This window comes from Oncorhynchus masou, chromosome 28, assembly GCF_036934945.1.
Source record: "Oncorhynchus masou masou isolate Uvic2021 chromosome 28, UVic_Omas_1.1, whole genome shotgun sequence".
NCBI lineage: Eukaryota > Metazoa > Chordata > Actinopteri > Salmoniformes > Salmonidae > Oncorhynchus > Oncorhynchus masou.
This window is the reverse complement of record NC_088239.1, coordinates 64228267-64252652: the sequence shown is the minus strand read 5'-3', so window position 1 is coordinate 64252652 and position 24386 is coordinate 64228267. Positions and strand designations below refer to the sequence as shown.

Genomic DNA, 24386 nt, shown 5'->3' with positions numbered 1-24386 from the left:
TGTGCACTAGGTCATCATGTACTGATTGTTATCCGCAATAAGTCTGTTTGGTGGAAACACACTACTGGAGGGAAAAATGCATATTTTCTTTATACAGACTCTAGAAAGTTAGCATGAAAAGTTGGCACCAATTGGATGGAAACCCAGCTACTGATTATACCATGCTTCTTAGATAACATCATTGCAGCCACTTTTAAGGCGTTCTAAAGGTGCCCACAGTAGCTGTGATGATGAAGTGGCCATTGAGAGTGTAGACTGTAGCTTCCACCAACCTGTGCCATCTACGGCCCAAAGGAGAGACACTAAGGAACACCCCCCCAGACTCAAGTCAGCTGGCGTCGCGCTATGGTCACCCTGGAGCCAGGGCTGAGGTCAATAGTCTGAAGGAACTGGACAGGTCATGAAGTAATGAAACAGAAACACCACTATAATGTGGTTCATGAGGTTTCTGAATGGACGGTGCGAGGTCATCTCAGCTAACACATGATCAAAGAAAAAAAATGGCCAAATAACAACCTAGGCTGTTAACACCATAACCACGTGATATTCTTACTCATGTTCCCACTCAAACAGATGTGATCTCTATCGTGGGATATGCCATTAAGATTATTTTCAATCATACCGAATTAAAAGTACAATCAAATAGATCATTCATTAAATATTTGCCAAATACTCTACCTTTTCCATCTTCTTGGCCTCGATGTGGCGCATCACCTGGTCTCTCCAATCCACTGGTACCCTTGCTCCTGCTCCCGGTCCTCCTGGCCCGTCCAACAGCGAGTGCTCAGACTTCACCCTGGCGTTGGGCCTTTTACTGGGGCTGACATGCTGGTAGTTGAAGTCGCTGACCGACATGGTCCTCTCGGGCAGCTCATGGGGCTGTGGCCTGGCAGTGTGAGGCCTGGGGGCACAGGGCCCATCGATGCTGTAGGTGCGGGCCGACAGAGGCCTCTGCATGGTCTGGGCTAAGGCCAGCGGCCCCCGGCCCAGGGTGTGGATGTCCCTGTACGTCATGTAGTCTCCCTCGGGAACCTGCATGCGCCGGGGGTCCCCCATAGAGGCCGTGGAGGAACTGCTGCTCTGCCTCTGCAGGGTGCTGCTCCGTGGCTGACCACCGGGGGGCAGGTGTCTCTCCTTAGCCCACATGTCACCAGGCTGCTTGGGCCCCATGGGCGGGCCTCTCTGCTGGGCCTGGTGGGGATATGGAGGGGCCTGGTTGCGGTTGGAGTAGTTGGTGTTGGCCAGAGAGTGCTGGGGTGGAGGGAGGTAGCCCTGGTCGGGGGGGACGGGGGTCCTATGGGTCCACAGGCCTTCTTTGGGCAAGGCGCTGCTGGTGTACTGGACGTTGTACTGAGGCGGCGGGCCGATGGCCATGCCTGAGGGGACGGGGTAGCGGCCGGTGCTGACAGGAGGCTTTGAGGAGCTGGAGAGCAGGTCGGAGGAAGAGGCTGAGGAGCCGGGGTAGACCTGGAAGGGCTGGTCATTGAGCAGGGAGGCTGACTTGCTGCGGACGATGCTTTGACCCTGGGCCCCCGGTAAGGCTCCGGCCATCCTACCCACTACTCCACCCTCGTAGGAGCCCCCCTCAGTGTCCAAGGAGTACAGCTTCATCTCCCCTGTCTCGATGTTGGTGATGCTCTGAGCCTTGGCCACCGGGGACAGCTCCTCTGTGCTGCGAGACAGCGACATGTCACTGCTGGCCGTCACACCCGCCGAAGCAGTCCGCACCACCGACGTGGCAGAGTCTAACCTCATGGGCGACACGGCCAATCCCTCGCTGGAGCGGCCGTTAAAGTGGTCGCCCATCTGGTTGCCGTTCTCCAAGTGGTCTGTAATGGGCGCCGTAGAGTTTTCGTTGTTATACGGCGGAGGCAAGTGGTGAAAGGCCTCCTTGGTGCTTGTGCCATTCTGACAGTCATCCAGTTGGACCCCCATGTTGTCCGGCTGCAGCGGCAGCTTAGCCACGTTCATGTTGATCTGGTCCCACTTGGTGTAGCCGTCGCCCATGCCGTTGTTGATGCCCTTCTTGATGAAGGCCAGCCTCTCCTCCATGGACAGGTCGTAGTCCCCCACAATCTTCTCTGGCTTGGACTCGTAGGACTGCTGGTTCTTCAGGAGGGCCTGCAGGGTAGTGTCTGGGCCGTTGCCGTTCTGGAGGAGAGGGATGCTTACCTTCTGCTGATTCATGTTCTCATCCTCTTGCCTGGAACAGAAAGCATAACATAATGGTTTGTTGTTGTTGTCGAGTGTTCAGGCATTCAGAGTATAAGCATGGCAGCTGCGGAGGAACCCCGGCCTACATTCGCAATGACTAGGAAATCCAACCCTCTTAGTTAGATCTAGTATGAACACATCCAAAGTTATTTCCTTAATTGAGCAAACATTTCAAATGAGAAAAAATCTTCACTGTTCTATGCTCCCTAGTGATCTTTAGATTAGGATGTTTAGAGCTTCTATTATAAAAGAAATCACATCCCTAATAGCAAGTAAATCCATTCTTAAGAGACTCTGAGAAAAACTAGACTTCACCCACCTGCTCTTGGGTAGGAAGGGCATCTTGGCCTCTCTCTCGGGGGTGCACAGGGAGTTGTCCTGACTGCTGTCCGTGGTCAGAGACACCGAGTCCGACATGCGTGACGGGGACGAACAGTTGCTGTTGTTCTGATTGCTGTTGGCCACTGTCTCGTCCAACAACGAGTCAGCGTCTTTGCCGTCATCTGTCCAACCAAGACAGGAGAACTCGGTCAGTGTGTACACATTTATAGTTACCAAGCTGTGTACACTGAGGGCGCATGATGTAATCAACTTGTCAGTAGTTACATAGTTGTAGAACCATCTAACCGTGTACTACTTCTAGCAGTTGTTAATCCTTAAAGGAGCCATGTGTCTGCCGTGGTACCTTTTTTGTCTTTACTAAGTGCCACCACTTTGGGCTGGTTGATGGAGATCTCAATGAGAGGAGGTCTCATCTCCGCCATCTTCATCTCCTCCTCAGATGAAAGCTCCTCAGAATCCTGCAGAGAAAAAGACTTGACACAAACGACCACAAAATAAATGTGCAAGAGTCATAATGTGTATGGCCAGTGAGGTGTGATGTGTAGCACCGTTCAGAGTAGCGTACCTCCAGGGTGTCCTCGTGGTTCATGGTTTTGGTATAGTCCGAGGTCCGGAGTGAGGTCTTCTGGGAGGTGTAGGATTCAGAGGTCTCCAGGGGTACTGTGGAGTCCTGGACACAGCCAGGTGCTTTGGGCTCCATCTCTACTGGCTTGCCATTGGCGCGGGGAGCCTCGATCACCTGGTCAAAACCCCAAACCAACAGAAGGTTATTTTAAAGCAGACTTGTTTCTGTTACAGAGTTATTATTAGGTTGTTGTTGTTATGTCATTTGTTACCCATCTAACTTGTAATTAGGTGGCAAGTAAATATTGGACAGAACTGTAATAGTGTAACAGTGAATTAATGTACAATAGGCTCATTGGGATTCCTTGTATTTCCAATAGAATATGTTTATATGCAAATACTTGTGAAACCATATACCACGTGGAGCAGTCTTAATTTCATCTTAGGTTATTTTCCAATACAACACACTGTATCCAAGTTGTTTGTTGCCTGTGTGTGTGTGTGTGTGTGTGTGTGTGTGTGTGTGTGTGTAGTTTGCACATCTGCCAGTGTTTACAGACAATAGGCTCAACCTTGACTCCCACGTCCTGCACTCCCACATGGATCCGCTCATTAGGTTTGGCATCCTTCCCCGACTCGTCGCCCGACTCATCCTCCTTCAGCCTGTGAGCGATAGACTGGGCCGTCTTCACCATGTTCTTCAGCTCGTCTGGGTACGGTGTCGGGTAGCGCTTCAGGTTGCCCTCCTAAAGAGACATGCACACGTGAGAGGAAAAAAACTAAAAAAGAGTGAACCAGGAGGGTTCCTCAGGGGGTGGGGAGAGGGACTTGGGTGAGGGACTTGGGTGAGGGAGGGGGAGCAGTTGAGCTCGGCTGCCAATGGAGGTGACACTGCTGCTCCTCAGTCAAAATGACAGCTTGAGAGGCGGTGTGCCTCTTCCCAGCAGGCCCGTCCTCCCAGTCTGCTGGAGAGGCACTGCAGCCAGCCAGCCATATTGTGTCAGTGGCACACGTTGGAGACTGTGTGAGACTGTGTGAAACACCACAATTGGTTTGAAAGAAATTATTCAGAACCTCCTCACTATGAAATGCAAGCAGCTTCCATTTCAGTGTGAGACAATAGACATTGGACAACTGGACATTCCTTAGAGACTCCGGTACTGGCAGTAACATGCAGACATCTCTCTTTAATACAAGGGAAGAGGGGAAGGCCAATCTGTGATAGGTAATGTGGCTGTAGCTTGAAGCCTTCTGATACATAAGGTGACTCAACAGACCTAGATTTTACATTCTAACAGGAGACATCAACAAAAAAAACTTGCTTTTACACCAGAAAGCCCATTTGTATCCCTTGCCATAGTGTTTCAATAACCTTGACAACTTAGTAATGAGGACTGTGTAATGTGTGTAAGCATTGTGAGTACAGAGCAAGGTTATTTGACCCTCATTTTCCTCGCACGCAAACTGGACATCGTTTTTCATATACTTTCATTAGCTCACATTTGCATAATATCTCCCTCTGACACGTTGTCAACCACACTAGCTACAATCTACAACACAGTGAGGAAAGAGAGGTGTGTGCATACTGTGTACACAAGTGTGTGTGTATCAGCGTGTGTGCATTTATGTACGTAAGCGGGTGCCTCTCGCTGTCTGCAAGTGTGTGTATGTGCGGGCTGAGTACTGACCCGCGGAGGCGTCTCCCTCTCATCCTTGTCCTCGTCACACTCGAAGGCCACCTGGGCCCGCTGCTTCCTCTGCTCCTCCCACAAAGAGGGGTTGAAGCTCTCACTGTCAGAGTTAGGGATGCCTGAGGAGACACACACCACACATCCTCTTTCTAGCTGCACAAACCTTTATGCAGTATTCCAATTACATTTGTTACGCATACATCTGGAGATAAAATAAAATAATTGAATAAAATGTGATGAAACCTTACCACAGTTATATACCACTAATTAACACATTCTCAGTTCTGTAAATGTATGTTTGTGCTATCAATACCACTTGATATCCAAACATGGTTGTGTGAGTTAAGTTAATAGAGTATTAAAAATACAGGTGAGAATTCTGTTTGTTTTTGACAACTCAGCTCAGTCATGATTTCCGGACCAGGTTCTCTCTAAGCCTGGGCTGTGTTTGAAGCCAAGTTTCCACTTCAGACCAGTACAAAAGTTGTGTTGCTCAGAAACAGGTTAAGACTTTTTAATCTCACCCCCTCCTGAATCCATTTAGTTTCAATTTTGGAGATTTGCCTCTGTTCCCGGCCAACAATGAGAGCTTGTTTCAGGCCCAAAATGTTCAAAGCACCGACATTCCAATTAAGGGGCTGACTAGATCTGGCGGGTGCCCCAAAAACAAATTGGAACACAATAGCAGTAAATTGATAAAAGATTCACAATTTCCCCTCAAGGCCTAGCACCTGTAAGCTGCAGTATCCTCTCCCAACAGGAGGTCAGAGTGAGAAGAAGAGCGAGCAGCCATGCTAACCGATGTAATAGTAAACCTAGTGCCCAAGGTAACATTTGTAGAGAAGGTAGGGTAACGGATTGTGTTTCTACCCCCCCCCCGAAACTTCTCCACCTCCTCAGATAAAGGAGATAAGGTGGCCTACACAACAAACATCCAAGACAATAACTTCCTGGTTGCCGGAATCACATGATCAAATTTATGACTGGAGGAAGATAAAGAATGAAAAGCAGATAATGAAATATGATTATTGTGGTAGCGATTACACTGGAAGTTTGGCACTGAAACAACACAGTCAGCCTGGAATTTAGTAGGATGTGACCGACCTCGATGGTGGCCCAGTTATTTTACTAATCCCTGATCTGCCATAGATAGACTAATGAAATAGGAGGGGAAACATGACATTTGTGTATCTAAACACATACCATATAGATCAGTGATCACCACAAGGAGAGATGTATTGTAAAGGTGTTAGAACAGAACCTAGCCCATAGATAGTAGGTCTTTGTATTAGTTTAAAACTCCAGATTGTCTAGTACTCACAGTCCTCTGTCCTGGTCTGCTGGGGGAACATGTAGTTGGTGAGAACCGTCTTGTGGGTCTCTGGATCCTCCTCCTTCTGCAGAGGGATGAGAGGCTTCGACTGTGGGGGAGGGGAGAGAGAGAGAACATAAGACAGTGGTATAATAATACATGTTGAATATCCCGATGGCTTTTGAAAACTGTCATGAAACAGTCATAGGAACCTTTCATGAATAGGTCTACATATTCACTGGTGGAAACCATCCATTTAATTTGGTTTCCAGGTACACTAAGGGCTTTGGACAGTAGCATTAGGAGATGATCAGAGCTCTATTTCCCTGGAGGAGGGAAAATTAGGCCTTCCTCAGCCTGGCTGACTTCAACCAGAGACATCCGGGTTGATTATTAAACTCTGTAGTGTGTGTGTGTGTTTCTGACTGTGTTGGGCAATTAAACCACAGTAGATAACAATCAATAAGAAGCCCAGCTGGCAGGAGCAAACCCCCGTTCACATCATTACCACAACCTCCCAATTAAAACCCACTGGGGAAGAACTGGGCCTGTAATCACAAGCTGTGCTGATCTAGGATCAGGTCTCTCCTTTCTTACTGATTATGATTAGAAAGGCACAAACGATGCTAGATCAGCACCCTTACTACTCCAACGCTTTGTGAATACGGGCCCAGGGCTGCAACTAAAACATCAACTCTTCTGAAAAAGTGGACTGCTGGACTAACGTGTCCATCCAACCTATATTCAATCAAAACTTGTCTCTTTGTTTTAAGGAGAGCCTCTCTCTCTCTCCGGTCTCTGATCAAATCCTCTCAGCACAGTGAGTGGTCAATGGCTGTTAGCTTGGGGCTTTGGAGAAAGGCAACTCCATGCAATATGGTGTGTGGAATTAGATACCGTGGAAGTGTTTTATTGGGTTTAAGCTGTGTTTTGACAGGTTGCACTGTGTCCAATGGGATTAGTCTGAGGCTGGCTGTCGGGAGCTGCTGGTTGCACAACTACACTTGGCCGCTCTCGAACCCCCGAGAAACAGTTACTGTAGGGGTGCCAAATGTGCCAAATATTTCATTACACCATTTGAGGAGCGGAGAGACAAGGAAGTGCACTGCCGTCCACACGTTTGAGAGCAGCTCAGTGGCCACTCGTGTGTATGTGTGTGCGCGTGTGTGTGTGTCAGATACTCAATTACAGCTCTCCCTCCCACTCATACCATTCTGATGACACTCGAGGGAGGATTTTGAAATAAGAGGGTCATAAAACAATAAGCACCTCGACGCTCCATACAAACAATGAGTAAGTTTACATGCAGACTAATAATTAGATATTAAACTGATTATGGCAGTAGACAGATTATGCAATAGTCATGTAAACACCTTATTCTGCTTATCTTAATCGGCGTTAAGGTCTAAATCGAAGTAAGCATTCGCCGATTAAAACACCTGGTTTTCTGAACAATGTTTCAAATTAGGACATGTCAACACGTTAATCGGCGTTCCAGCTGTGTATTTGATCTGTGCATGTGCTAGCAGCAGCCGAACGAGCCTCACTCTTTAGAGTGAGTAAAGTGTGTTCAGAACAACTAGAAGTTGTTTTTCACATACAAACTTTATATGTTTGAACTAAGAATCAAATATCCTTCCCAAAAATAAAATGTTCACTGTGGTAGAACGTTTGTTTTGCTTGGTGATTTTCTGCATTTTTAAAGTGCCATCAGGTAACCTGATTTCAGATGTGTCCTTGTAAACAGAATTATTAGGGAAATCGTTCTTCTTGCAAAGCATGTAAACGTTTTAATCAACTATTATATTAATCTGACTAGCCACAATAATCACATTATTGTGTGCATGTAACCACAATCACTAAAGAGATTTTCCTACCAGTAAAGAAATAGCCTGTATGAAAAACAGAATAATGCCCTGAAAGCCCCATAGTGAAAACCAAGAGGCTGTGTACACACCTGGTTCTCAGACAGCCACATAGCAGTCATCTGGTTAAGCTTGGTGAAGCTGTAGGGAAGGTTCCTCAATCTGGACAGAGAAACACAGAGAAAGGCGTTATAGTAAAAGTAATGAAACATTACCGACCTCAGAAAGATATGGGACAGATCTCAACTGACAAATAAAAGGAATGCACATGACCATGTTTCTGTATCCATAATGACTTTAACCACACTTACCGTCCGATATTAAGAATGGCCCAAATCGAGTACCATGTCTAACATCTATAGGACAACTTTCTAAAGCGCACAGAGAATCAGATAGGCCTACAGTACATTTTGAACAGGTAGGAAACATCGTGTTGTGTCTCCGACGCCAAAGTGGAGAGTGCAAAACGAGTGGTCCCAGGGTAATAAACGGGTCTCTTCCTCTCTATAAAAACTGGAGGATGGGAACTTAATTCCAGCAGGCTGCAGGGTTACTGCCGAGTCATGGTAAAATCTATTTAGTGCTTCTATTAGCGAGTGGAAAGGCCATAGCCACTGTGTCTCTTTCTAGGTCACTGCCTGGAAAACCCCTGGAAATAACCTCCATCAGGAAGGAATTGGGGTTTTGTGAGTGTCTTAAATCAATCGACTTAATCTTCCTGGTCCAAACTTAGGCTTTAATTCCTGTATCATTATGCACCAATGATTAACTTTCACGATGTGTGTGTAAGTGTGTTCATGTGTGTTCGTGCGCAAGGTGGGGGAATGCATTCTGATTCTGCCATTTTCCTCTATTGTTGACACACACAGCCCGTGTGTGTGTGTGTTTTTAGTGCCTTATATAATCCACTTTGGTGGCGGGCGCAGCAGAGGGAGATTGCTCTGGTGCCAGCGCTGGTTCCAATAAGCTGGATGGACATGTTTTACAAGGCACATGTGGCAACGGTAGCATGGCTTTGCACAACAAAAGGAGCAGCTGGGAGACTGCTGACATTTTAACTACTGTATTAAACTAGTCTGTAGACTACTGGAGCGCTCTAATGAAACGCTCTGAGAACACTAGAAATAATGAATCATGTTGAATTGACTGATGTTTACGGCGATATGCAAGAAAAATAGTTGTGTCGATTAAAGATTGGGTAAGCAGTGTTTCCCCCAGGAATTCTTTCTGCTGCATTTTAAAGCTAATTTCCTGCAATTCTACACATCTTGCCATGGTTTATGCTGTGATCTTGTTCTTTATGTTTTATTCTTCCTTACTGTCTAGTTTTTATTTTTGGTGGTTCTTAGTTCTAAATTATGAAAATATATTACTCCATTATCTTTTCGATATACTTTATATCAGGTTTTAGACTTATTTTTTGGATTGGCAGTAATAATTTGGCAGCGGCATCCAGGATATAAAATTTACTTTTTGGTCCACCAGCCACTCAGAGTTTTTATCAGACAAAAATAGTTTTATTTTACTAATATTACAGCTGAGCATGCTAATGTTCCTAAAACAATAACTGTATTACTAGTAAGAAATAATGTGCTATAGTATATTGATTAATTTCATTTTCTGTGAAGTGAGTCTTCTCAAAAGTGGGGGGGTTACCGTGGAAACACAACTTGAAACACCTTTGTGCCTGTGAGACTGACATGCTGACTAGGCCGGCTATGCAGGTACACCATCGTGTGCATGTTGATCTAGGCCGGCTATGCAGGTACACCATCGTGTGCATGTTGATTTTGTCCACCCACACCAGAGGCGATCAGGTCACGCAGGTTGAAATATCAAAACAAACTGAACCAACTATATTAATTTGGGGACAGGTCGAAACGCATTAAACATTCATGGCCATTTAGCTAGCTTGCTGTTGCTAGCTAATTTGTCCTGAAATGCACAAGGTCCTCTAGTCTGACAATTAATCCACAGAGAAAAAAGGGTAAACCTAGTTAGTTTCTAGTAATCTCTCCTCCATCAGTTTACTTCTTCTTTGGACTTTATATGGCGGTTGGCAACCAAGTGAGTCTAGCCTTTGGAGTGTGGACCTCAGTTCAGCTCAGTATATGTTCCTATGGAACCAATGAAGAGATGAGAGAGGCGGGACTTGCAGTGCATCAAGCGTAAAAATAGAACCAGGTTCTATTTTAGTGCCTGGCTACACAGATGCTCATTAATGCGCAAGATCAGTTTGGATAAAATTATTGAATAACATGACCGTGTACATTTATTGTGCAACGCTCGCGCACATAATGCTCGTGCCATGAATGTTTCATGCATTTATACCTGTCCCCAAATTAATATAGGTGGTTCAGAGTTATATTATATTTCAACCTGCACGTCTGGTGTGGATGGACAAAATCATCAACATGTACGCAATGGCGCAAGAGCATGCCCGGCCTAGTCAGCTTGTAGTAGAAGCGCTGTGTCCTCTTTCCTAGCAGTTGAAACTCAAACATTGAAAAACAACCTAGCTTGTGAACAAAACAATGTGAATAGCCAAGAAACACAAGGACAAAGTTTCACTTAAGTAGACTTTCATTTCAAGTAAATTAGACAAACTTTCATGACTGCGCAGCGCTTCTAAAAATTATCTTTCACTCAGCTATTCATGTGTACACAGCCCCTAGACAGGCAGTGTTGCAGCGCGAGTCAGAATAGACTATATAGGATTTGTAGTTCTTTGATTTGAGATTAAATTTTTGACTGTGAGATTAAATTAACCAGCTATGAAACAAAATGGCAGAAATACTTTGAAAGCCTCTACTGCAGCATTTATTTTACTATAAATGTGATCATAATTGACTATTTTTATTCACACATATGAGTTAAATGTTCGCACTGTGGAGCCCTGACCACCCACCAACGTGGCTGGTAAAATAGACATCTTACCATCTTGCCAAAATCTACCTGCATTTGGCAGGTGTCTGGGGTTCATTTTAGGACTTGGGGGTATCTGCTAAATTAATATATGTGACACTATGTGATGCTGTCAAGTTTGGAGAGAGAGAGAGCAAGAGAAAGAGAGGACGAGCATAGCCTCTCCTGCAGTGTATGTGACTCCTCATTCAACTCTGACAAATCTGTTACCTTACGCTGATAGTACTACTGATTAACTTGCAATCTACAGTATATGCCAATATTTTCAACAATGCCTCTACACATTTGTTACCCCTGTGTTATGTTGATTCATGTCTCCCTGTATCATCTGGGATAAGGGGTGTAGCAGGGTGGAGATGGGGGTGACGGGGGTGAGACAGGGGGCAAAACAGAAGTAAAAGGGGGAGAGACAGGGGAAAAATAGGAGTACAGGGGAGTGAGACGGATGAGTTGCCCCAAACTAATCATAAGATTAGCCAACCTTTGTAAATTAAAGAGGCATCATCAAATCTGGTCTCCTGCCTGTCTGGCTGCTCTTCAGCTTGCATCAACAATCTGACTGGACTGCCACGGGGATGAGACTTGGGGGAGAGAAAGGCGGAGGCTAGACTCACTTGTTGTCGCTGAGATTGATGACCTTGAGCTTGGTCATGTCTCCCATCTCCTCAGGTAGAGACTCCAGCTTGTTGGAGTGCAGGAACAGCACAGTGGCACTCTTCCAGCTGCCCATCTGGGTGATGTGGGGAGGAGAGAGAGAGAGAGCGAGCGAGACCAGGAGATATCAGCATACAGCTGAGGCTGGACACAATAAATTGCCGTATGCGCACCCACGCATGCACACACACGCATTCATGTTTTATAAATAAGCAAACATTAGCACAGCGTGCACACAATAACACCAACACCCACTGACACACACACAGTGTTTGACCCCCATGCTCACCTCTGGGGGCAGCTGTGTGAGGAAGTTGTGGTCAGCGGCAAAAGTGCGTATGCTGACACACTGTCCAATGGAGGAGGGTAGAGCCTCGATCTCGTTAAAACTACAGTCAAGCTCATCCAGGGCTGCCAGACTATAGAGAAAGAAGAGGAAGAAACAAGGGGGAAAGAGGAGGAGGGCTTTTCATTTAGGACAACTAAACAGAGTTTATGTCTCATTGATTCCAGAGGCGTTTTTTCGCAAGGGGCGAGAGGGTTTTATACCACAGTGAGGGAAGAGAGTGCTCGAACTAGCCAACATTCCGAGGACTCTTCTGACTAACTGTCAGGTTCCAATATCGTCTAGGAGGCACAATACGGCATACCCTTAATGAAGAAAAAAAAGAAGGGAAAAAAGAGTGAAAGATACTCGCTGGAGAATAGAGGTTACTCTACATCCGAGACTCTTCCAGATCTGGTTCTCATTATTCTGTTTGGAGTTTGGCTCAGGAATATGCAAGCCAGCATTCTCTGAATATATCTGGGGTTGCTATTCCAGCATTCATTTAAAAATACATACTGTGCATAAATTATTCACGTGGACCTGAATTTAAGATGGAGTTGAGCCAGAGTTTTCCCTCCTGGAATCCAATGGGAGGTCTGGTGTTAAAATAAGGACAGGTACAATGATACCCAATATCCTCTTAGATGGAGCAACAACAGACAAGATCAGGGCCTTATTGGCATCTCAGAGAAGGAGTGCTGATCTAGCATTAGTTTAGCCTTTTAGATCATAATGAATACAATTATATGGACAAGGGAATTTGATTCTAGATCGGCACTCCTACTCTGAGATGCTTTGTGAATTCGGGCCCAGGCCTATATTCGCGTCATAAAAAATCCCAAAATTAACTGAAATGATTGGCCAAGGTCAGTTAGAAAAGTTTTTATCAACTGCAGACAGGGCTCTAAAGCGCGACCATTTTGGTCACATATGCTACTACATATTTTTCTGTGCACCCTTACATTATACTTTGGAGGCACCGTGCTCCTAGAAAAATAATCACCCAGATAATAATTGTTGTAGTGAATAGGCTTCATACCGTTGTTTTTAAGTGCCCTAAATATAAAAGCGAGTGCAGATTTGTTACTGTCATGGTTGCACCATTACTAAAGCGAAAACAGATTGTTTCTAGCATAAAACAGATAAAAATATACACGATATATACAAACATATGTGGACACCACTTCAAATTAGTAGATTTGGCTGTTTCAGCCACACCAGTTGCTGACAGGTGTAAAATTGAGCACACAGCTATGCAATCTCCATAGACAAACATTGGCCTTACTGAAGAGCTTAGTGACTTTCAACGTGGCACCGTCATGGGATGAGTCTGTTCGTCAAATTTCTGCACTGCTAGAGCTGCCCCGGACAACTGTAAGTGCTGTTATTGTGAAGTGAAAACATCTAGGAGCAACAACAGCTCAGCCATTAAGTGGTAGGCCACACAAGCTCACAGAACAGGAATGCCTTTTGTCCTCGGTTGCAAAACTCACTACTGACTTCAAAATTGTCTCTGGAAGCAACGTCAGCACAGGAACTGTTCGTTGGGAGCTTAATAAAATGGGTTTCCATGGTAGACCAGCCACACACAAGCTTAAGATCACCATGTGCAATGCCAAGAGTTGGCTGGAGGGATGTAAAGCTCATTGACATTGGGCTCTGGAGCAGTGGAAATGTGGAAACGTGTTCTCTGGAGTGATGAATCACGCTTCACCATCTGGCAGTCTGACGGACGAAACTGGGTTTGGTGGATGCGAGGAGAATGCTACCTGCCTGAATGCATAACACCAATAGTAAAGTTTGGTGGAGGAGGAATAATGGTCTGGGGCTGTTTTTTATGGTTCGGGCTAATGCCCCTTAGATCCAGTGAAGGGAAACCTTAACACAACACTATACAATGACATTCTAGAAAATTCTGTGCTTCCAACTTTGTGGCAACAGTTTGGGAAAGGACCTTTCCTCTTTCAGCATGACAATGCCCCCGTGGACAAAGCAAGGTCTTTACATTTAATGGTTTGTCGAGATCAATGTGGAAGAACTTGACTGGCCTGCATAGAGCTCTGACTTCAACCCCATCGAACAACTTTGGGATAAATTGGAACGCCAACTGTGAGCCAGGCCTAATCGCCCAACATCAGTGCCCGAACTAACTAATGCTCTTGTGGCTGAATGGAAGCAAGTCCCCGCAGTAATGTTCCAACATCTAGTGGAAAGCCTTCCCAGAAGAATGGAGGCTGTTATAGCAGCAAAGGGGGAACCAACTCCATATTAATGTTCAGAATTTTGGAATGAGATGTTCGACGAGCAGGTGTCCACATACTTTTGATCATGTAGTGTATCTTTTTTTATTTGTGGGAATACTTGGATTTGGGAAACTATTTCCTAAATTAAATACATGTTCAGTTGATTTTACAGTCCTAATTATTATTTTTTACTAAAAAAACACTTGCTGGACGGTTCTGGACCGCCGGTCGACTGTTGCCAATCTCCGCTCTTGTCATGCCCTGACCATAGAGAGCTGTTTATTTTCTGTGTTGGTTGGGGTGTGATAGTGACTAGCGTGGGTCATCTAGGTGATTAGTGATTTATGTTGGCCTGGTATGGTTCCCAATCAGATACAGCTGTTTATCATTGTCTCTGATTGGGGATCATATTTAGGCAGTCATTTCCCCATTGTGCTTTGTGGAATCTTGACAATGGATAGTTGCATGTTAGCAATATTATTTAGCTTCATGTTTCGTTTGGTATTTTGTTGTTTTTGTTCGGTGTTCATTTAATAAAGGAAAATGTACGCCTACCATGCTTCCCATTGGTCCACTCCTTATAACGATCGTGACAGATCTATAGCAACTGAGTAAAGAGAGGAATCTGAGTCCGCTTCTCAGAAGTCAAGACAAGGGACAAACAAGAGCGTAGGTAACCGACGACAATATTGGTCAAAATGTAAAACAAATGTAATGAAATGCAAGATGATTAAATACATTTAATCTGTATGCTTACAATCCTGGTTTGGGATGAAACCACAGTTCCCCTTGAAATCACATTTATAATCCTGCCCAGTAGCTTTTTCTAATCTGGGACCAGGAAATATAAATTAACAAACAGGGTAATTGGCAACGTTTGGAAACAAAAAACAAAAACAACTATACATTACATTTACATTTAAGTCATTTAGCAGAAGCTCTTATCCAGAGCGACTTACAAATTGGTGAATTCACCTTCTGACATCCAGTGGAACAGCCACTTTACAATAGATAATGGACCAGAAAGGAAAGATTATTAAATTATAACTCTGTCAAACTTAAAACATAGATAAAGCAAAAACCAAGTGGCCATTTTAAAACAGTCAATCTTGAAATGCTCGTTGGCTACCCCACAAAATATGTTGTTGGATTAAAATCAATTTGCTGCTCCATATGAATGATCACATCTATAGTGAGAGTTCAGAGATCAAGTGCTAACCCCCGCCTGTAATGACTGTGTTACCAGGGGCATAATCACTACACTAATTCTGTTGCAAAACATTTCTTCAAAGGAACAAAACGGAATGGGGGGTGGGACCTACCCACATTTTTCCAATAAACACTTGTTTTAGTGGCAAAACTGTTTGGCAATTGATCACACCTCTGGCAGCAGCAGTCAATCACCAATTGCTGGCCTCCTCACCTGTCATAAATCAATGAGTGTTGGCCAAGCAGAATTAAACAGGGGCATTAATCTGTCAATACGGTATTCGGAGGTTCCTCAGGTCAGGACTACCATTGTCTCCATTCACAATGGAGGAGCCAGGCTTAGATCACTCACCTATATAATTGGGGCTCAATCGTCTCATATCTGGCGCATTTGTAGAAACAGGTCAATTAATCAAACCTAGCTCTACATTGGTGTACTGTACTGCAGCATTCTGTGGTATGTCTGGATGATCAAGATGATCAATGTAAACCAATCAGGGTGGGTTTAGTTGTTTAAAACCTATGGCTTTAATTGTACTCACCCTCCGACGGAGTCTGGCAGATACATGAGCTGGTTCTCGTCCACTTTTAGGGCGGTTAGTTTCTTCAAGGAGCCTGAGGGGGAAGGAACAGGGAGAAAGAGGGGGAAAGAGGGGAGCATGAAAGAGAGAGAGAAGTCAGTAAGAGGGGTGTTAGAGAGAGACGGAGAGAATAAGAGAGAGGTAGGAAGACAGAGAGAGAAAGATAAATAGTGCATTAGGCTACAGCACACAGATACTGATTCTGATTCTCAGCTGCATCACCTAAAGAGGAGTATCCTTTACAGTTACGCAACAGATGAATTCATACCACCATCTGGTTTATGTAACTAGTTTATGACCATAGACTGGGGGCGAATAAATTGCAGACTGACTCCAACTGTATGCAATGCTTTATCTTATTTGATGGGAAAGCAGAGCATGCCTTGTATCTCTTTTTTTCAGAGTGACACCAACATATCATACCAAGAGGCAATGCTTACACTGCAGTAATTTAGCTGTGCCGCTGCGCCATGACAAAATCATTGCGCCACGCAAATAAAATATGGAACATCAGAAAATATTTATAATGCAGGGCACTTTGAATTATATTCAAAGCGCACTCAAGTTACGAGAGTTATAGGGTGGGAATTACCAGAATCGAATACAGGGGTACTCAACTCTTAACCTACGAGGTCCAGAGCCTGCTGGTTTTCTGTTCTACCTGACAATTAACTGCACGCACCTGGTTTCCCAGGTCTAAATCAGTCCCTGATTAGAGCGGAACAATGAAAAGAATGCAGTGGAACTGGTTTCGAGGTCCAAAGTTAAGTATGAGGGGAATATAGGCTGCAAAAATAGGCTACATTTATTTAGTAGAATCAAACTTACCAGCCGCACTGGTTTACACTTTATATGGCCTGCGTATGGTCTAATGAACAAAAGCCTAAATTCATGTAATAATGAACTGATTTATCGAAAACAAATAGGCCTACCTGCTTGCACTTTGTGCAGCCTGTGTATCCATCTACTGTGTTGTTGTCTTTCCAAACTGGGGATTTCACTTGTGCAGCACCTGATTCCACGAAGGTGTTGTAGCCTATTCGCTTATCATAAACTTTCTTTTTATTTCTCCGGTTAGTCCTACATTAGCCACTTTCGTGTGAGCTCGGCTATCCAGATAAAGTAAACTTGACAACAAGTCGTATTTCTCACGTGGAGAGAAACATAATCTCTACGTGCGTACAAATTAGAACGTTTTAGCACCACACAAATAAGGGACAGTTCCCGACTCCACACACTCAAATCAAAATCAAATCAAATCAAATTTTATTTGTCACATACACATGGTTAGCAGATGTTAATGCGAGTGTAGCGAAATGCTTGTGCTTCTAGTTCCGACAATGCAGTAATAACCAACAAGTAATCTAACTAACAATTCCTAATCAACTGTCTTATACACAGTGTAAGGGGATAAAGAATATGTACATAAGGATATATGAATGAGTAATGGTACAGAGCAGCATAGGCAAGATACAGTAGATGGTATCGAGTACAGTATATACATGTGAGATGAGTATGTAAACAAAGTGGCATAGTTAAAGTGGCTAGTGATACATGTATTACATAAGGATGCAGTCGATGATATAGAGTACAGTATATAGGTATGCATATGAGATGAATAATGTAGGGTAAGTAACATTATATAAGGTAGCATTGTTTAAAGTGGCTAGTGATATATTTACAACATTTCCCATCAATTCCCATTATTAAAGTGGCTGGAGTTGAGTCAGTGTCAGTGTGTAGGCAGCAGCCCCTCAATGTTAGTGGTGGCTGTTTAACAGTCTGATGGCCTTGAGATAGAAGCTGTTTTTCAGTCTCTCGGTCCCAGCTTTGATGCACCTGTACTGACCTCGCCTTCTGGATGATAGCGGGGTGAACAGGCAGTGGCTCGGGTGGTAGATGTCCTTGATGATCTTTATGGCCTTCCTGTAACATCGGGTGGTGTAGGTGTCCTGGAGGGCAGGTAGTTTGCCCCCGATGATGCGTTGTGCAGACCTCACTACCCTCTGGAGAGCCTTACGGTTGAGGGCGGAGCAGTTGCTGTACCAGGCGGTGATAAAGCCCGCCAGGATGCTCTCGATTGTGCCTCTGTAGAAGTTTGTGAGTGCTTTTTGTGACAAGCCGAATTTCTTCAGCCTCCTGAGGTTGAAGAGGCGCTGCTGCGCATTCTTCACGATGCTGTCTATGTGAGTGGACCAATTCAGTTTGTCTGTGATGTGTATGCCGAGGAACTTAAAACTTGCTACTCTCTCCACTACTGTTCCATCGATGTGGATAGGGGGGTGTTCCCTCTGCGGTTTCCTGAAGTCCACAATCATCTCCTTAGTTTTGTTGACGTTGAGTGTGAGGTTATTTTCCTGACACCACACTCCGAGGGCCCTCACCTCCTCCCTGTAGGCCGTCTCGTCGTTGTTGGTAATCAAGCCTACCACTGTTGTGTCGTCCGCAAACTTGATGATTGAGTTGGAGGCGTGCGTGGCCACGCAGTCGTGGGTGAACAGGGAGTACAGGAGAGGGCTCAGAACGCACCCTTGTGGGGCCCCAGTGTTGAGGATCAGCGGGGAGGAGATGTTGTTACCTACCCTCACCACCTGGGGGCGGCCCGTCAGGAAGTCCAGTACCCAGTTGCACAGGGCGGGGTCGAGACCCAGGGTCTCGAGCTTGATGATGAGCTTGGAGGGTACTATGGTGTTGAATGCCGAGCTGTAGTCGATGAACAGCATTCTCACATAGGTATTCCTCTTGTCCAGATGGGTTAGGGCAGTGTGCAGTGTGGTTGAGATTGCATCGTCTGTGGACCTATTTGAGCGGTAAGCAAATTGGAGTGGGTCTAGGGAGTCAGGTAGGGTGGAGGTGATATGGTCCTTGACTAGTCTCTCAAAGCACTTCATGATGACGGAAGTGAGTGCTACGGGCGGTAGTCGTTTAGCTCAGTTACCTTAGCTTTCTTGGGAACAGGAACGATGGTGGCCCTCTTGAAGCATGTGGGAACAGCAGACTGGTATAGGGATTGATTGAATATGTCCGTAAACACACCAGCCAGCTGGTCTGCGCATGCTCTGAGGGCGCGGCTGGGGATGCCGTCTGGGCCTGCAGCCTTGCGAGGGTTAACACGTTTAAATGTTTTACTCACCTCGGCTGCAGTGAAGGAGAGACCGCATTTTTCCGTTGCAGGCAGTGTCAGTGGCACTGTATTGTCCTCAAAGCGGGCAAAAAAGTTATTTAGTCTGCCTGGGAGCAAGACATCCTGGTCCGTGACTGGGCTGGAGTTCTTCCTGTAGTCCGTGATTGACTGTAGACCCTGCCACATGCCTCTTGTGTCTGAGCCGTTGAATTGGGATTCTACTTTGTCTCTGTACTGACACTTAGCTTGTTTGATAGCCTTACGGAGGGAATAGCTGCATTGATTGTATTCAGTCATGTTACCAGACACCTTGCCCTGATTGAAAGCAGTGGTTCGCGCTTTCAGTTTCACACGAATGCTGCCATCAATCCAAGGTTTCTGGTTAGGGAATGTTTTAATCGTTGCTATGGGAACGACATCTTCAACGCACGTTCTAATGAACTCGCACACCGAATCAGCGTATTCGTCAATGTTGTTATTTGACGCAATACGAAACATGTCCCAGTCCACGTGATGGAAGCAGTCTTGGAGTGTGGAGTCAGCTTGGTCGGACCAGCGTTGGACAGACCTCAGCGTGGGAGCTTCTTTTTTTAGCTTTTGTCTGTAGGCAGGTATCAGCAAAATGGAGTTGTGGTCAGCTTTTCCGAAAGGGGGCGGGGCAGGGCCTTATATGCGTCGCGGAAGTTAGAGTAACAGTGATCCAAGGTTTTTCCCCCTGGTTGCGCAATCGATATGCTGATAAAATTTAGGGAGTTTTGTTTTCAGATTAGCCTTGTTAAAATCCCCAGCAACGATGAATGCAGCCTCCGGATAAATGGTTTCCAGTTTGCAAAGAGTTAAATAAAGTTCGTTCAGAGCCATCGATGTGTCTGCTTGGGGGGGATATATACGGCTGTGATTATAATCGAAGAGAATTCTCTTGGTAGGTAATGCGGTCTACATTTGATTGTGAGGAATTCTAAATCAGGTGAACAGAAGGATTTGAGTTCCTGTATGTTTCTTTCATCGCACCATGCCTCGTTAGCCATAAGGCATACACCCCCACCCCTCTTCTTACCAGAAAGGTGTTTGTTTCTGTCGGCGCGATGCGTGGAGAAACCCGTTGGCTGCACCGCATCGGATAGCGTCTCTCCAGTGAGCCATGTTTCCGTGAAGCACAGAACGTTACAGTCTCTGATGTCCCTCTGGAATGCTACCCTTGCTCGGATTTCATCAACCTTGTTGTCAAGAGACTGGACATTGGCAAGAAGAATGCTAGAAAGTGGGGCACAATGTGCCCGTCTCCGTAGTCTGACCAGAAGACCGCTACGTTTCCCTCTTTTTCGGAGTCGTTTTTTGGGGTCGCCTCATGCGATCCATTCCGTTGTCCTGTTTGTAAGGCAGAACACAGGATCCGCATCGCGAAAAACATATTCTTGGTCGTACTGATGGTGAGTTGACGCTGATCTTATATACAGTAGTTCTTCTCGGCTGTATGTAATGAAACCTAAGATGACCTGAGGTACTAATGTAAGAAATAACACGTAAAAAAACAAAAAACTGCATAGTTTCCTAGGAACGCGAAGCGAGGCGGCCATCTCTGTCGGCGCCGCTTGGTGCGTCGCAATGCGTCGCTTGCTGGTAGCCTAATGGCTGCCTCGCCACTCACAGAATAGAACAACACAATGTAACACAATAAGCTCCTGGGTTTTTTTAGAAGTGGAGGAGAGATTGACTTCATCAATACTTGTTTTTGTAAGTTTAAACTACTAGCACACAGCTCAGACACCCATTCAAACCCCACATGACATGCCACCAGAGGTCTCTTCACAGTCCCCAAGTCCAGAACAGACTATGGGAGGCGCATAGTACGACATAGAGCCATGGAACTCTATTCCACATCAGACAAAATTATGCAGCGTTGAAGCTGAACACAGTGGCCTCCTTCATTGAAACCAAGATTGAACTCTTTGGCCTGAATGTCAAGCGTCGTGCCTGGAGGAAACCTGGCACCATCCCTACGTTGAAGCATGGTGGTGGCAGTATCATGCTGTGGGGATGTTTTTTAGCGTCAGGCACTGGGAGACTAGTCAGGATCGAGGGAAAGATGAACGGAACAAAGTACAGAGAGATCCCTGACGAAAACCTGCTCCAGTGCTCAGGACCTCAGACTGAGGCGAAGTTTCGTCTTCCAACAGACCCTTAGCACACAGCCGAGACAACGCAGGAGGGGCTTCAGGACAAGTCATTGACTGTCCTTGAGTGGCCAATCCAGAGCCAGGACTTGAACCCAATTGCACATCTCTGTAGAGACCTGAAAATAGCTGTGCAGAGATGCTCCCCATCCAACCTGACAGAGCTTGAGAGGATCTGCTGAGAAGAATGGGAGAAACTCCCCAAATACCGGTGTGCCAAGCTTGTAGCGTCATACCCAAGAAGACTCCAGGCTGTAATCGCTGCCAACAATGTACTGAGTAAAGGGTCTGAATACTTATGTAAATGTGATATTTATTTGTAATTAATTTGCAAAAATGTCTAAAAACCATTATAGGATTTTGTGTGTAGATTAATGAGAAAAAAAGTATTTATTCAATTTTAAAATAAAACTGTAGCGTAACAACATTTTGAAAAAGTCATGGGCTCTGCATACTTTCTGAATACACAGTATATTTGAGCCATTCATTCCAGAAGGAGATTCTATTACAGACAATATTTCTCTTCACTTCAGAATAACAACCAAGCTGTTCATTAGACACACAATAGCTGGCACGACAGATGCAGTGGTCCTATGTCTGGTCACTGGGCATACGTCAAACAGACTTTATTATGGGGTAAAGAGATGGGCACTTAGTGTGTGTATGTTTGTGCATGCATATTTGTGTCAGTCTCTGTGTGTGTGTGTGTGTGTGTGTGTGTGTGTGTGTGTGTGTGTGTGTGTGTCTGTGTGAGTGTCAGTATTTGTGCCAGTCTGTGTGTGTGTGTATGTGTATGTGTGTGTGTGTGTGTGTGTGTGTGTGTGTGTGTGTGTGTGTGTGTGTGTGTGTGTGTGTGTGTGTGTGTGTGTGCGCGTGTGTGCACGTAGCTGCTCACCTATGGATCCGGGCAGCTGCGTGAGTGCATTGTTAGAAAGCAGTAGGTCCTGCAGGCTCTCACAGCCACAAATCTGCTCGTCCACCATCTCCAGGTTGTTCTTGGAGACGTCAAGGTAGGACAGCTGCTTCAGAGTGCCTAGCATCTGGAGATCACACACGGGTATGAATACAAACACACAGGGGCACAGACACGCGCAAACACACACACAGAATCCTTTATTAATTACGTTCCATTGAGATAGTAATGTCTTTCGTGTATTTTTCCTTTCTAGATATTGTTTACTGTTTTTGACAAATCTCTCGAAGGTCCCCTTGAAAGTACAAATGAGGTGGGATTAGCACTAGGCTATATATAGGCCATTGATCTCTACTGAAATGAGAAACAGGGTGGTTTGAGGCTGACGGGGCTAATTCGACTTGGAATTACATCGAGGGGTTAAAACAGCCACAGGAATACCCCTGGCCTGACCAATCTGAACACAGGAATACCCCTGGCCGGACCAATCTGAACACAGGAATACCCCTGGCCTGACCAATCTGAACACAGGAATACCCCTGGCCTGACCAATCTGAACACAGGAATACCCCTGGCCGGATCAATCTGAACACAGGAATACCCCTGGCCTGACCAATCTGAACACAGGAATACCCCTGGCCGGACCAATCTGAACACAGGAATACCCCTGGCCTGACCAATCTGAACACAGGAATACCCCTGGCCTGACCAATCTGAACACAGGAATACCGCTGGCCTGACCAATCTGAACACAGGAATACCCCTGGCCGGATCAATCTGAACACAGGAATACCCCTGGCCGGACCAATCTGAACACAGGAATACCCCTGGCCGGACCAGTCTGAACACAGGAATACCCCTGGTCGGACCAATCTGAACACAGAAACCCGAAAGCCTGCAACCCCCCCCCTAAACACTAGCGCAGTGATGTTCAATGTTCTGCATTGAGGCCAGGTAGAACTCAGTAATCTTAACAGAGGAATAGCCTATAATTGCGGGGTTGGTGGTGGTGCTGTCAAAATGCTAGCAGCGCGCTAATGCTTTAATTATGACCTATTTACCAAACAACCTTGGCATATCCATGAGAAAGAAAGAGAGGGACAGAGGGGAAAAGAGAGACAGAGAGCGAGAGACCTTACGCAACAGAAGGTGTGCTGACAACGAACAATAACAAAACACAATTGTTTGAATTATCACTGAATGACGTTGAATCAACAGATTAATTGGTCTGTGGCTTCGTCATTCGTGACATGAATCTTATTACGATGGGCATTCAGCAAAACTACCCAAAGTACAACAGAGGCATTATTACAACTTCATAACATTGCCATAACATTGCCATTGCATTATCGTCATCGTTCACATCTATAATAATATAATATGTTAGCTTGAACAAAGCAATGTTGATCAAAACAGTTTATTTTACCTTAATTTTACCAGGCAGGTTAATTATGAACAAATTTTTATTTATAATGACAGCTCTGGGGGAATGACTCATCACCATACTGTAGGTAGGAGAAGACAGGACAGACACTATGACAGCCACTGAACAGGAAGACTAAGCCTAAGGGGAGTTGAACGGCAGTTCATCATTTTACCCCTGGTAGGAATGTCAGTCTGTTTCCATCCATCCACAACTCTTTGATTCCAGTGAGCTGCTCCAATACCTCAGGCTGGGAAAAATAGAGAGAGAGAGGGAGAGCGAGACAGAGAGCGACACAGAGAGTGAGACAGAGAACAACACAGAGAGCGAGACGGAGAGCGACACAGAGAGCGAGACAGAGAGCGACACAGAGAGTGAGACAGAGAACGACACAGAGAGTGAGACAGAGAGTGAGAGAGAACGACACAGAGCGACACAGAGTGAGACAGCGAGATGGAGAGAGAACGTGACAGAGAGACAGCAAGAGAGAGACAGCGAGTGAGAGAGACACACGCATAGAGAGGGAGAGGGTGAAATGTTAGATCAATTAATTTACAACCATACAGGAATAATTGTGCATATTAGCCCTACAATTAGCCATACAGTCTCTCAGACACTTTAAAGGGATGCAAATAATTTGTCTGAAGTGACCTCTTCTTGACTCATTTCCCTCCTCCACACAGATCTGAGAGAAGCAGACGGGTTACCCCGTAGGGCCTGTCTTCATATTGCTGTCACCTTCTATCTTCAGATCAGTGAACGAAGATGGGGAGATGGAGATGAAGACACTGACTTCAGAGTACTGAGGTTCAGCCTTGGGAGGA

General features: G+C 45.4%; 1 protein-coding gene across 2 annotated transcripts in view; it reads right to left on the bottom strand.

The window, feature by feature from the left end:
• Positions 1–24386, bottom strand: part of LOC135518061 (erbin-like) — a 115917-nt gene that overhangs the window by 15490 nt on the left and 76041 nt on the right. For both annotated transcript variants that reach the window (XM_064942908.1, XM_064942909.1), the window contains exons 9-21: positions 23738–23812; positions 22122–22266; positions 15890–15962; positions 11857–11986; positions 11528–11643; positions 8081–8150; positions 6133–6232; positions 4809–4930; positions 3693–3866; positions 3122–3295; positions 2900–3014; positions 2534–2717; positions 679–2203 (exon numbers count right to left, since the gene is read on the bottom strand). In XM_064942908.1, coding sequence (XP_064798980.1) covers positions 679–2203; positions 2534–2717; positions 2900–3014; positions 3122–3295; positions 3693–3866; positions 4809–4930; positions 6133–6232; positions 8081–8150; positions 11528–11643; positions 11857–11986; positions 15890–15962; positions 22122–22266; positions 23738–23812 — 3003 coding nt within the window. The remainder of the gene's footprint in view (positions 1–678; positions 2204–2533; positions 2718–2899; positions 3015–3121; positions 3296–3692; positions 3867–4808; positions 4931–6132; positions 6233–8080; positions 8151–11527; positions 11644–11856; positions 11987–15889; positions 15963–22121; positions 22267–23737; positions 23813–24386) is intronic.